Source organism: Ostrinia nubilalis, chromosome 5 (genome assembly GCF_963855985.1).
Source record: "Ostrinia nubilalis chromosome 5, ilOstNubi1.1, whole genome shotgun sequence".
In the NCBI taxonomy this organism is placed as follows: Eukaryota; Metazoa; Arthropoda; class Insecta; order Lepidoptera; family Crambidae; genus Ostrinia; species Ostrinia nubilalis.
The window spans coordinates 10266273-10281734 of record NC_087092.1 but is presented as its reverse complement, the minus strand read 5'-3'; the positions used below and the strand labels follow the sequence as shown (position 1 = coordinate 10281734).

The window sequence follows — 15462 nt, the reverse complement described above, 5'->3', positions numbered from 1 at the left end:
ATAGAACATTTTAGTCTCGAAAGCTAAACTAATAATTTATTTATGTTATGACAAATAAACACTATAGCATGTGTAACACAATTGTTAACAGGATCGGCTAAAATATTCAAATGTGTCGAGCTTTGCGACCGCTGACCGCTAACATGACTCTATACATACAGTGTGAGTCACGTTAAAGTGTACATATGAAAATAGATGAAACTAGACCTATTTTTATCGACAAAAAAGAGGTCAAAAATTTTTTGAGATTTTTTTTTAATTTTTTATAGAATTTTTTTTCTTCCAATTACTTATTGTAAAGAAAACGTAATAACTTTTAAACTAAGAGGTGTATCCTGATAAAATAAAAACAGTAATAATGCTAAATAACAGGCGATACTAAAAAAATACATAAAATACACAAAAAATGCCAACAAATAATAAAAAAATATACTTTTTGAAAAAAATCTGCTTAAAAATTCGTGTTTTTTTGGTTATTTGATAAATTTCTCCAAAAAATGCCCCTATAACAGGTGGTTTTTACTGTTTTGTATTATTCTCTATCGTATTACCTTTGTAAAAACATAAATCACATGTCTCTATCCCTATCACAACATTTGCTATGATAGTTTGAACAAAGGCCTACCACAACATTATTCTCCGCTACAGGTCGGGACAATTGTAATTTTAACTAAAATGCTTATTTTACTTCGAAATATTTTGTTTTTATTTGAAATGTAACTTGTCTTTATCAAAATTACAAATCTGGAGCCATTTTCAGTTTCGTTGTTAACGAAGCGTTGAATGGCGCGCCCGGAGAGGCTTAGTTCAAACGATCATAGCAAATGTTGTGATAGGGATAGAGACATGCGATTTTTGGTTTTACAAAGGTAATACGATAGAGAATAATTCAAAGTAATAAAAACCACCTTTTATACGGGCATTTTTTGGAGAAATTTATCAAATAACCAAAAAAACACGAATTTTTAAGCAGATTTTTTTCAAAAAGTATCATTTTTTATTATTTGTTGGCATTTTCTGAGTATTTTATGTATTTTTTTAGTATTGTCTGTTATTTAGCATTATTAATGTTTTTATTTTATCAGGATATACCTCTTAGTTTAAAAGTTATTACGTTTTCTTTACAATAAGTACTTGGAAGAAAAAAAAATCTATAAAAAAATTTAAAAAAATCTCAAAAAAATTTTGACCTCTTTTTTGTCGATAAAAATAGGTCTAGTTTCATCTATTTTCATATGTACACTTTAACGTGACTCACACTGTATATTACAACATGAACAACACATCGGCCAGGCTCCAAATGAATATTGGATTACTTTGTATGCTAACATGTATTTCCCAATCTACCCGGGCATATAAAATGACTAGTTAAATCTAAACTGTACCTTAATTAAATTATGTTTTTACCCTTTATAAATTCTGTTAAGTAATAAAGTTTGTTAACTTTCTACTACACTGAAATGTTGGTGTTGTTTAAAATAATTAAATATTAAAATCTTGTTTGTTATTTCTATCACTTTCTGTTTTCAAATTCAAACAAATATACGAGTACTACAAACAAAAACAATAAGAATGAAGTCTAAGGAGAGCTCAACTCACTCCATCCATATTTATGAGGACGTCTTCTACACTTTTCTTAGTTTTCAAAATCAAAATCAAAATCAAAAAATATTTATTCAGTTTAGACCACAAGTGGCACTTATGAACGTCAATAGAAAATAATAAAAAAAGAAAAGGTAGCCCTTATGGGGCACTTTACATGTCTCCTTATCTTTTGGGCCCTACCAGCGCTTCGAGACAAACATATGGCAAGTGCTGAGAAGAAACGCCGGAACAAACTCAGTCACCACTTATTGCCAGGAATTATCTAACGGTAAGAATAGTCAAATTTAAGTACATCAAATATGTGCAGACTGAACTGACCACGCATCCTTGTCATCAATATAGTCTCGAACCTTGTAGTACCCTTTGGACATAAGGGTATTTTTTATATGTATCTTAAATTTGTTTTTTTACAATTCGACAAGGTTGTGTGGTATTTTGTTAAATATGGTAATACATTTCCCCAAGAATGAATTACCTATCTTATGCAACCTAAATGATGGAACAGCAAGTTTATTCTTATGTCTCGTGTTAAATGAGTGGACGTCACTTTTTCTCGTCCATTGTAATGAAACGCGAGTTAAAAGAATGAATGGGCTATTGAACATTCAAAATCGATTGTTGGTGAAGGTTTCTTGACTCTCTTCAATTCGCCAAAATGTAACATCACTAATTAAAACCTTTCTGGATTAATGAATAATTTATGCTAGGTTTTAGAGATTAAGTAGTCTAATGGCTAATTAACCTTTACAAATGTACAAAGCTCAGTATAAATGTTACTTTATGAACAGTTGAGTTTCATCGGGATAGATAAATGGAAAGATATTTTTTAATCTTTTACTAAGTACTAGCTGACCCGGCGAACTTTGTTCCGCCTTAATGGCAATAAATAAGCAGACTTTTTTTTAATTTTGAACGGGATAAAAAGTATCCTATGTCCTTCTCCTGGCTCTAAACTACCTCCCTGACAATTTTCAGCTAAATCGGTTCAGCCGTTCTTGAGTTATAAGTGGTGTAACTAACACGACTTTCTTTTATATATATAGAAGACTAGCTGACCCGGCGAACTTCGTACCGCCTTAGCGTAGAGATTTTCTTTATATTTTTTTCCGTAAAAACCTTGTACAGAGTATTAGAAAACTACAAAAAAAAAATCAGCCAAATCGGTCAAGCCGTTTTCATGTTATGTCGTGACAACGGAAAACGGGTTTCATTTTTATATATACAGTGTGTCCGGGCATGTAGTGATCAAATTTTAAAGGCGTAATCTATGGACAATTTTATCGATGAAAATACTTCAAATTTGGGGCCTGACCCATTTCTCGAAAAATTACATCGATTTAAGTTTTTAATTTTTAGTTTACACCTCTTCTTTAAAAAACAAGTGAAAGCGTGGGTAGTTTAACATAAATAGGCAAATATTTTATATCATGCGATAGCCAATAAAATTATCTATTAGTAGAAGAAGAAAGCTGACACAAGTTTCATACATTTTATGGGAGTAAGAATGGATTTAATTAGAAAAATACATTACTTTTTTCACTTATTTTTCAGTTATTTTCCAACACAAGAAAAACCAGGTCGTTAAGGTATGTTTTATTTGCATTGTATTTTTAGTATTTGAGCTATTCTACAAAACGAATGTAAATTTATTAGTCTACGTCTATTAGTTTCGAAGTAATTGTTGAACAAAGATACCCCTTCCCAGCGGTTTCCATAGTAATCGGAATAGGTTGTGTGATTCTTTCAGGCAGTGCATTTTCGCATGTCGCGTGCGCTATGGAAACCGCTGGGAAGGGGTACCTTTGTTCAACAATTACGTCGAAACTAATAGACGTAGACTAATAAATTTACATTCGTTTTGTAGAATAGCTCAAATACTAAAAATACAATGCAAATAAAACATACCTTAACGACCTGGTTTTTCTTGTGTTGGAAAATAACTGAAAAAGAAGTGAAAAAAGTAATGTATTTTTCTAATTAAATCCATTCTTACTCCCATAAAATGTATGAAACTTGTGTCTGCTTTCTTCTTTTACTAATAGATAATTTTATTGGCTATCGCATGATATAAAATATTTGCCTATTAATGTTAAACTACCCACGCTTTCACTTGTTTTTTAAAGAATAGGTGTAAACTAAAAATTAAAAACTTAAATCGATGTAATTTTTCGAGAAATGGGTCAGGCCCCAAATTTGAAGTATTTTCATCGATAAAATTGTCCTTAGATTACGCCCTTAAAGTTTGATCACTACATGCCCGGACACACTGTATAGATATACAGTGTGAGTCACGTTAAAGTGTACATATGAAAATAGATGAAACTAGACCTATTTTTATCGACAAAAAAGAGGTCAAAAATTTTTTGAGATTTTTTTTTATTTTTTTATGGAATTTTTTTTCTTCCAATTACGTATTGTAAAGAAAACGTAATAACTTTTAAACTAAGCGGTATATCCTGATAAAATAAAAACAGTAATAATGCTAAATAACAGGCGATACTAAAAAAATACATAAAATATACAAAAAAGGCCAACAAATAATAAAAAGTGATACTTTTTGAAAAAAATCTGCTTAAAAATTCGTGTTTTTTTGGTTATTTGATAAATTACTCCAAAAAATGCCCCTATAACAGGTGGTTTTTATTCTTTTGTATTATTCTCTATCGTATTACCTTTGTAAAACCAAAAATTGCATGTCTCTATCCCTATCACAACATTTGCTATGATAGTTTGAACAAAGGCCTACCACAACATTATTCTTCTCTACAGGTAGGTACAATTTTAATATTAACTAAAATGCTTATTTTACTTCGAAATCTTTTGTTTTTACTTGAAATCTAACTTGTCTTTATCAAAATTACAAATCTAGAGCCATTTTCAGTTTCGTTGTTAGCGAAGCGTTGAATGGCGCGCCCGGAAAGGCTTAGTTCAAACGATCATAGCAAATGTTGTGATAGGGATAGAGACATGCGATTTTTGGTTTTACAAAGGTAATACGATAGAGAATAATTCAAAGTAATAAAAACCACCTTTTATAGGGGCATTTTTTGAAGAAATTTATCAAATAACCAAAAAAAACACGAATTTTTAAGCAGATTTTTTTCAAAAAGTATCATTTTTTATTATTTGTTGGCATTTTCTGAGTATTTTATGTATTTTTTTAGTATCGCCTGTTATTTAGCATTATTACTGTTTTTATTTTATCAGGATATACCTCTTATTTTAAAAGTTATTACGTTTTCTTTACAATAAGTACTTGAAAGAAAAAAAAATCTATAAAAAATTAAAAAAAAATCTCAAAAATTTTTTGACCACTTTTTGGTCGATAAAAATAGGTATAGTTTCATCTATTTTCATATGTACACTTTAACGTGACTCACACTGTATAAGATTAGGATTACAAGCACAGAATACTTAGTTACATAAAGCACTTAGCCACTTTGACAAGTAACCAATTACTGAAAAGATTGGCCGAAATAAATTCCTAAGCTTACCTGAAAGTAATGGATGGTTTTTCATTAGAAGTACCTACAAATTGGAAATATTTCTCTGTTCGGTGAATCCCCGCCTAATCGTGATCGATTTTGAGCGAGAAAGCCGGATCCTCTGCATATTCATAAGATGCAAGAATAAAGCTATTCCTGTACCCAAAACCCCAAACTTCACGCCATTCACGAATACATTGTTTACTAGCTAGACTGCTATTACTGGAATTACTTAATAAATATAGTAATGAGTAAAAAAACAACAGCATAACTATCAAACAAAACATTGCGGCATCTTCCGTGATGATAAATGAGTGTTAATTTTCAACAAAAAAGTATAGTCTGATGCAGTGTCGACCTATGTATAATGTATATGACTGGATCAAATAGATCTGAATTAGGGAATATAAAACAAACCCAAACCAGATAAAATAAGAAGCAGAATGGATGGCTTCACACATGACTTGATTCTCATTCATACTTTAAGAGTGGATAGATATGACGTAGAGTTCGGTGGTTTAACTGAATAGAATGCTCATCGTTACACACTGATCGGCAGTGTTGCGAACATCATCCTTAGCGATAGATCCTTATAAAGACTGGCTACTATTGTATCTAAAAGAAGGTTCAATAACTTCTCATTTGATTTTTTATTTATTTATTTACTTAAAAGTGTCGTTATTTTATCTGGTGAGCTGTAAAATAAATATTAATAGAGCCAATTGAATCCAAATAACCGAACGTCACCTTCGCAATCAACCCAAAAATGGTCGCCCTGAGGACGAAATTAATCAAATCATTTTATATAAAGCGGAAAGGTTTGCTCGTGAAAATCAACAGTCGCACAATGTGACGTTTATTCATTTGTAATTGAATCAACCTAAATATTGAGAATTAATAAAATTGAGCAACGTTTTAGGTCGTCTGCGTACGCTTTCGCCGTTAACGGCCCTTAATTTATATTTTACACGTAAAACATTAAACACCTTTAGTATGGGTCGGAAAATTTATTCCATTATTTCGGAGGAGATGAAACGGGTGACATTTATCTTAGTAATGTAATTATGAAGTAATTAGTATTTCCCTTAAGGCTCGTGAAACAATATTTTACATTTTATTGCCCTAACATAAATCATAATGTGCCCTAATGTTATTTACTTGTGTAGTATCGACTCGTTTCCCAGATGGGGCACACAAAGTCTTAGCAAGGTTTTGTTTGGTTATAACAGCTTACACAAATTGTAATAGGTAAACAATTTACGACTGAGTTGTCAGTATTTTCAAATAATTCCACTTTGAATTTTAACAAAGGAGACGTGTATCAAATTGCAGCTATTTAATCAATTTCATAATGGACATCATCCATTTTGGTCCAAAATCAAAAGTGCCGGCCAAAAAATAAAAGTGCTGTATTCTGATAGAATACGTCCGCCTTAGCATTTATTACTATGGCACCAAAGCTGTAGCACCACTGTGCATCGTAGTATTTGAGTTCTAAAAATATATGAAACGACTGACTTTGATCTCAAATACTACGACGCACAGTGGTGCTACAGCTTTGGTGTCATAGTAACAAATGCTAAGGCGGACGTATTCTGTCAGAATACAGCACTTTTTTTTATTGGCCGACATTTTTGATTTTGAACAAAAAATGTATGAATCGTCGATGAATTTTAGATCTCAAATACTCGACGCACAGTGGTGCTACAGCTTTGGTGCCATAATAACAATTGCTAAGGCGGACGTATTCTGTCAGAATACAGCACTTTTTTTTATTGGCCGACACTTTTGATTTTGAACAAAAAATGTATGAATCGTCGATGAATTTTAGATCTCAAATACTCGACGCATAGTGGTGCTACAGCTTTGGTGCCATAGTAACAAATGCTAAGGCGGACGTATTCTATCAGAATACAGCACTTTTTTTTTATTGGCCGACACTTTTGATTTTGAACAAAAAATGTATGAATAGTCGATGACTTTTAGATCTCAAATACTCGACCCACAGTGGAGCTACGGCTTTGGTGCCATAGTAACAAATGCTAGGGCAGACGTATTCTGTCAGAATACAGCACTTTTTTTTGTTGGCCGGCACTTTTGATTTTGGACCAAAAATATATGAAACGTGGATGATGTCCTTTGATAATCCCTCATTAATCAGGCTGGAGTGATTTGTGCAAAATTTAGTTACCTATTTGCGGTTTTAATCAGCACCCACCCGACGGGCGAATCAAAGTGTGGGTGGAGTTGCTAATCCCTCGGGATAATCTAATCATTTATACCTGGCGTGGGAGTTCTAAGTAAATTTAATTTTGTAAAGAATCGCGAAAGTTAATCACCTAACTTTCCTTTCTCAAACCAATCATGGCGATTTTCATAATATTGAAAAATTTAAACATTTCAATAAATCTACATATAGGTAGTACCTATTTCAGTTTTATTCCACCAATCTCAGAATACAAGTTTCACAAGGGATGCCTACATCTGCGGATATCGCTGAGCTGTGATAGTTCATAATATAAATCATGAGATTCCGTCCCAAACTTTGTACTTACCTACCTACTACCTACTTGTGTCACACAACTACAAAAAGACTCAAGAAATAAGACTAGACATGTGATTCAACCCTTGTTTAAAATGTCTACTTGTTAACCGTGTTTGAAAACATTTAGATTTTAAAAGTGTTTACATGACCTACAACGGAATATTTATTATAACAGAGAAGCTCCATCTGTACAAATATTTTATAAACTCTTCGGGCGGTATTTGTTATGACTGCTACTGCAATAGTATGGGCAAATATTTTACTGTAGAGCAAGATGGTAGTAATGAGATAAATACTTCGAGAAGGTTCGATTCGTAACAAACGTAAACACATTCCTTGACTCAGTGCAATCAACATCACGGTCACCACAGCAGTTCCAGTTTTAACATGAATTCGATTGGAATTTATTGATTAAATCCTGACCTTTCGTCAGAGGAAGTGTTGAGCGGTCTCCCGTGAATTGTGGAAGAGAACAAAGCACTTTATTACTTACAACTTGCAGTCAAAGAACTATCAAGTGCTTGCACCTACTTTGAAACTGAACTGAAACTCGAAATTAAATAATTTATCAAAGGATGATGGGCACCAATGTATGGAAAGTGGTACCCGCTCCAATAGCCATAACCAATATATATTTCAAAAGGCCTTTAGATGTAGGAAAATGTCTGCTATGGGGCCAGTTCTAATTCACGTTTTGAAAGCAGTAATTCCACTAAGTATAATAAATGAAAGTATAACACAATCATCCATGTATACGAGTATGTACTATGACTACAATCTATTAATATAACTAAAAGAAGCATTGAAAAGGAAAGGATTATACCTACGATGAACTACCCATCTTGGTAAGACCTTTCAAATGACACTACAAACATAACTATTAAAGCCGGGTACCATTTTGCAAAAAAGTATTCGAGCACAACCAATTCTGAGGCTGGTGGCCATAGTAAAAGTTGTTCGTCTTGGTAAGACCTTTCAAACGACATTAGAGGCTTATCTATTGGAGCCGGATACCATTTTGCCCATTGTCCTTTCTCGTTCCCAAAAAATCTTTATACTTACTATAATTACTCTTCAATTTAGTCTCACAAAAGTCTTTTCAATCCCAACTAATATTATAAATGCGAAAGTAACTCTGTCTGTCTGTCTGTCTGTTACGCTTTCCCGCTTAAACCTCGCAACCGATTTTGATGAAATTTGGCATAGAGATAGTTTGAGTCCCGGGAAAGAACATAGGATAGTTTTTATCCCGGTTTTTGAAACAGGGACGCGCGCGATAAAGTTTTTCTGTGACAGACAAAATTCCACGCGGGCGAAGCCGCGGGCGGAAAGCTAGTCTTTTATGAAATGTATCTATGACTTCAGCTCTTAATTTAATAACGAATTAAGTACCTATATTATTTTCTCTTGAAATGATGGATCTACGATAACTCATATTTTTAATAGACCTATTTTAACAAACCTTTTACTAGCGACAATAGTTTTAAGTAATTTGATTAAATTACTGTGTAAAACCTTCAAATCACGTCTTTGGGAATCCTTAGATGGTGATGAACTTACTGATGATTATTCTAGTGTGTTGCATGCTAATTACAATATAGATTAAGTCCTAAATTTTGGTATAACTTTGTGAAACTTCATCATGTACCTACTATAGAGCATTTTGTTGGTTGAATCCCTCTCAAATCAATTCTCAGAACGAATTTGATGCAGGCCCCAAAGTAGCTGTAACTTTTCGATAAAGGTGCCTCGACATGTCTGCCCGAAAACCGAAGTTTACTAATTGAAATACTCGAATTCACCGCTCGCGTCCCCTTGAAAAGTTTAAGCCCAATCTCGAACTAGACCCGACTGTGCCTTACAAACGAGACTGATCGAAAGGGATCTGATAGTCTAACACTATGCAAAGTGAAACAGAACTTGTGTGAATTTACTTAGACTTGGTAGTCCGCTAAGTACGAGTGAACACTTAATAACGTGTGACGTAACATGCGTAGAGTCCAGTAGAGTCAGTCTACTTCATTAGATTCGTAAACTTTTTTTTAAGTATTCGCTACATTCTGAATGTTAACAAAGATATCTAAGCACAATTCATATAGGTAAAAAGTGTTACCAATTGACTCGCTATTCTTTGCGCTACTTACTAATCACGAATAGCTGATTTAAGTTACCAAGTCAGCCATATCCAATCCAAAGAATTAGAAATACGATATTCTTTTGCGCAATCGCTGTCTACATATTATGTGAAAATATCGCATAGGACATTGAACTTTCGAACAATACAAACAAATTGTCTGCAAAATTTAAATAATGCTTTGATTTTTTCTAAAATCCTCTGATTTCAGCCGCTCTGTGTATCGTGATTGAGACTCATAACTCCATATTGATTTGCATATTCAAATCATGAATGCGAGTGCCAGTAGCTACAGTGTTCGTGATACCGACACGGACGAATAGAAAAGCGTTTTAAGCTAGTGTGCAAGCGGAATGAACACCGCTTTCAATAACCCAGAGCTCATTTGTTTCAGTATTCTCATGCAGATGAAGTAGATGTATATCTATCTACCCTTCGATCACAATGAATATGAATCGCATTTGAAGACTGTGAAATTCTTTAGTTTAGGATTTGAGAACAACATTGTTGCGGTACAATTTATTTTCTTTCATCCAACGCAGCAAGATTTTAAGTTATATGTATACTGTTCTCACTTATTAATGAAGAGAGGCAATTGTTTCGCTTTGTTCAACTTAATTACCCTAAATTTCAACCAATTTCGCCCATTCAAGTACTTTTCATTAAAAGCACCCATTTTATAAATCTACCTAAGAAATTAAGTTGTCCTAAATGTACCTTATTTCGTAGAAACCAAAGCTGCCGCAGTTGTACTTTATTATTTTACTTTTAGTTTGTACGCAAAATAAACATAATTCAAGGCAAACTTTCACAGTATTTCAGCTTCCGAGAATTATGAGTACTTTTACAATAAAGTGTTTACCCAAACCCAACTGGGTTATCAAAACGCAAAGTTCGAGTGCAAATTCGTAAAGTCTGTTAGCCGAGCATCCCGAAATTTATCTTGCCACGTGACTAAGCTTCCAAGCAGCCGCGAACCTCTCGCCAGCGGATATGATTCAAAAATATAGCTCAGAAGAGAAAACAGCTTTCCATATTCCCGTTTAATCTTATCTCATTACTGAAAGGATATTCCATCGATGTATGACATACATATTATGATAAACGCTCTTGCCCGGTTTTCGGATACTATACAAGATAATCCTACTGTGACATCAAATATGTAACTGCTGTGGTTGTTTGGCTCATCAACGAATCACAGCAGTTAGTAAACAAATTATTCTAACACATTATCACTGTCCATGTCAGTTCTATCACAAACAACTATGAACACTAGATTATGGCTACTGTCCAAATTCGATAGTCAAGCCACTTCACGCCTAGAGGTGAGCAACCGAAGTGGTCGCTAGTTGCGATCGCTACGCCTTCAGTGGTACGAGGGGGTCTCCGTTGGCCCTCGGCAAGGGGAGCACCTTCCTTGCCAGCCGCGTGAAGGTCTGCCGGAACTGCCTGCTCATGCTGCAGTACAGGACGAAGTTCACCGCCGAGCCCACTAGCGCCATCAGGTCCATCACCTCGCCTGCAACAAAATAATGTCATTAATCAAGGCACTAGAATAAGCCACTTGTGATGGAATCAAAGGAGGTTTTAGCTTGTGGGAAAAAGGTGATTAAAGGTGGCGCTGAAATATACGCGACGACGCTGAAAATTACTCTTATAGAGTTCGTTCAAGCTCAAGCTAGTATTTAAAAACTGGAACTATTTCTCAACCTGAAGACCTTCAGAACCTTATCCTGAGCCATTCAGTGAAAAAAATAGATTTCATTTGGAGTATCATCAGAACTAGTTGTGTCAGAGTAGCTTACAAAATAATAAAACTGTATGTTTCGAAAAGGGGACAATATCGCTCTAACAGTGCGACTTTCATTAACGCAGTAGCCTCCCTGAATTAATCAAATGGTGCCTTTGGATGCCGATATCCGCATAAGTCTAAGGACACTAACTGACAAATTGGCCTATACCGTCACTAATTCGATGCTTTCCGTCAGAGTTATCCCCGTGTGCCTGTTACTCAGTTAAGCTGGCCAGCAGACGAATGGATGGACGCTTCGATCAAAAGTAGTCTTACTGGATTGAGTACAGATTAACAAATCAATAAGATCTAATAGATCTACTTAACACATTACCAACCACCTTTGAGACGGTCGAGCTTGTATTTATTTCTGCTCCATATACTACTTGCTACTACTCTGATTTAATAAACTATTTCTCTCACGATAATATTATGTCCATGCATGACGAATTCACTCTTTATTAAATTATCGCAACTAAAAAATAAAATATAGTTTGTTTTTAAACCAGCTATAGAAAACTCATCATATTTTTATGATATCTGGATTTTAACAAGTTAAAACCTATGATATCTCTTATTACCAGCGACATAAGTACGACAGTCTTAGTGCAACTGTCACGGTTGATGAGCCATCGAGTGCACAATGCACGTTCTGTGAATGTGACAGCCAAGCGGCGTGTACCAGATGGGTATATGAGCGCCTGCATTCAATTGCTCGCAACGACCTGTGGCTATGTAACTGGGAACGTTTGTATCCAGTTTTTGAATAAAAAACCTAAATACAAAGTCATGAATAATTCGACTAAGTATATTAAGTATTATAAAAACAAATATACAATTTTGTTTGTTGATATAAGCATCTTTAAAAATATAAAGTGTTGAAAAAGTAGTAGGTATTTTAATATTCTGTTTGATACGTAAATCTTGTACAAACAAAAAGCAAAGAACTATTTTTATCGAGACACATCAAAATAATTATATTCGTTTGATGTCATCGCATTAGTCGACAGATGTGCTCAATTTTAATAAAAGTTTTGAAAACATCAAGTCAATTAAAATAGTAAACGAAAACAACAACAAAATGTAATTTCCATTCATTTCCCCGTTACGTCAACGCCTCGTTACGGACATCGTAGTACTCGTAGCTACAAAACGCGAAATCTGTTAATGGAAAACTAATTTCGCCGGGGAGTGCCACTCGGAACCTTGGCCCAGCCTTCGGCATCCACGGATGAACATAATACGTTTAGTTAATGAAGTTTCAGTTGTTAGTAGCTCTCTAAAAAGAGGATAATTTTATGTATGAACAACTAGCCTGTCCTGCATACTAATGGCCATTCCGTGGAACCGTAAAACACTCGTTTCTCAACCAGGCTTGGTTTAGTTGGTTTTTATCTCAAATAAAAAGTTAATGACATCCTAATACTGTAATGGACGGTCGCGAGGCAAAGACCGATAAAAGGGATGATCGATAAATCCTGTGATCTCTTTCTTAAGGTAATAAAAATTAAGTGCAAGGCCAATCTCTCCATTAGATGTGGCAATGATTACGGAGAATAGGTTACAATAGTATCGTGTCAGACGTTTTTATATAAAATTACTTAACTTATCTGCTTAATTAATTAATTATTCTTTTCCGGAAATTTAAAGCTAAGTAATTTCATCTTTTTAATATCTTATTATGGATTTCCGCAAAGTAACGCTTGATAACTATTAATGAAAAACGTTTTTGTCAATCTTTTAAACTGAGAGTCTCCTCTATCGTTTTAAACTGAAACTCAGCAAGTTCTCCTTTCATAGTGAAAACAAAAGAACTACTTAACCCCTTTTTGTTTCCAGACGACACAAATGGCCTTTTAAAGCCTTATTAACGTTCGTTTTCACTATTGTAGTAGTTCTCCGTTTTATTCGTTTAATTTTACTGCTGAAACGTTTCAAAGCCGAAATCAGGGCAAGTATGTAACTTGAGTTTGCAAAACTTAATACTTGTTAACTTACGTAATACATCGTACTAAGGAAACACAGCTAAGTGCACCGTGTACAGTCTCTAATATCCTCAAACAAGATAAGACCTAACCAAACTTTTTAGACTTGGTCTGCTCCCAGCAAACAGTGGTGATCATTTACCGGGCGAGTTTCAAGGCAAGCTTTAAGCTCGTGCAAGTTAAACAAAGTTTCGGAAACTAAAGATGGATGGAGTCCGTGCTGGTGAACCAAATCTGATTTACAAAACTTAGCCACAACTTCGAGGATGTCCTCGTCCCCACATAAATAAAAATACATAAACAAAAATGTCATCCTCAGCAGATAACTGAAAATATTTCATTTTCACGTTTCAAATGCATGCATATCCCGCAGCACATATTAATATTTGAATTGCAACCACTTCAGACAAATATGCCAGCTATTTTATTGAACCAAGATGAAAATTTAATTTCAATTAAATGACAAATGCTATGAAATACGTAGAGCGCTTATTTTCAGTTCAAAAAAATCTAATACTAATTAACCTATTGTTGGTTGGATGTTTTCATATTTATTTCATTTTGATTTTACTATCAGTATTCCCCAAGTTGTTAATTTTATTAAACTGATATTTAACATAAATGTGACCTTGATTTATTTTTTGTATTATACAAGGACTAATGATACAAATAAAGCCTTTGGAAATGTTATTGCGCGAGTTCAGCTTTCAAAATGCGCAAGGCGCTTTCATTCAACATCGCTCACTAATACGGTCTGGCATTCAATGTTTCATATTTTTCACTAAATTTAGCAAAGTAAGCCTATTACTATACGTACTCAATGTAGATCTGCACAGACCTCACCCCAACTCAAGCCAACGTGGTTGATACTAAAAGCAAAGCTTTGTGGGACATTATTATTACGTTCTTATTTTATTCTTTTTGTTATGTTGCTGTTATTCTACCGCTAAAAGGATCTTGTAAGCAGGGATTATTTCGACTTCTTATGAATATTAATGTCAAAAAATCTTACTCATTCAATCGGAAAATATTGTACAAAAGAGCAAGGTAGAAGAAAATTCTGCGGAATAATAATGTTTCTCTCGTTCTACAGATCGACATTAGCGATACAACATAATTTCATCACGATCCTCAACATTATTGAGGAGAAGAAATGTGCGTCTACATTCTAACATAATAGTCTACGGCAGTAACGAAAAAACCTATTAGACATAAGAATACAAGTACCTAGCTATCCTTTATTCCGAAAACAAAAGCCGGCAATGCGAGTAGGTAAATTTTTATTTATAGAATCAAAATATCGAAAGCACTTACATGAGATACCTACCGTATATTTATACAACGTTTGCTTCTGTACATGACAATCTCTATCGAATAACAAATAAACTTGATAAGAAGTTTTTCATTAAATATATTTAGAAACATAAAGGCAAATCTACACATTTTATTTAAATATAGTGTAGTAGCAGGTCTGTGAAAGCTGCTCGCATACCATCCAGTAAACCGTTTGCATGCATATTGCAACTACAGCAGCTCAACAGACACACTAACGAAATAGCTTAGATAGCATGTCATACTTAGAACCCTATGAACTGTTTTATTTCTAACAATACGATAATAAACCCAGGTACTAATCCAGATTGAATTCAGGATTTATAATCTGCGATAGTCGTCCAACACCATTCATAACATAAAAGACCTAATAAAAACATCGATTGGCTCTTGAAATGTATGAAGCTACCACGCAACAACGCTTTCCGATAATGTTATTGCTTCAAGTAGGTTATTTTTACCACTTGTGGCAGTAAGTGGCTAGAATCATCTTAGGATATACAATATAATTATATTTTTAACATTGTCAAACATTTAAGAGAGCTTAATAATAAGTCTGAAACTGGAATAATCATAGTTGATAG

General features: G+C 34.0%; 1 protein-coding gene across 1 annotated transcript in view; it reads right to left on the bottom strand.

Moving 5' to 3' along the window:
* Positions 1-10317: 10317 nt before the first annotated feature.
* LOC135071911 (G-protein coupled receptor dmsr-1-like) overlaps positions 10318-15462 on the bottom strand; it is a 60917-nt gene continuing 55772 nt past the window's right edge. The window contains exon 4 of the mRNA XM_063965777.1: positions 10318-11288. Coding sequence (XP_063821847.1) covers positions 11128-11288 — 161 coding nt within the window. The 3' untranslated portion in view covers positions 10318-11127. The remainder of the gene's footprint in view (positions 11289-15462) is intronic.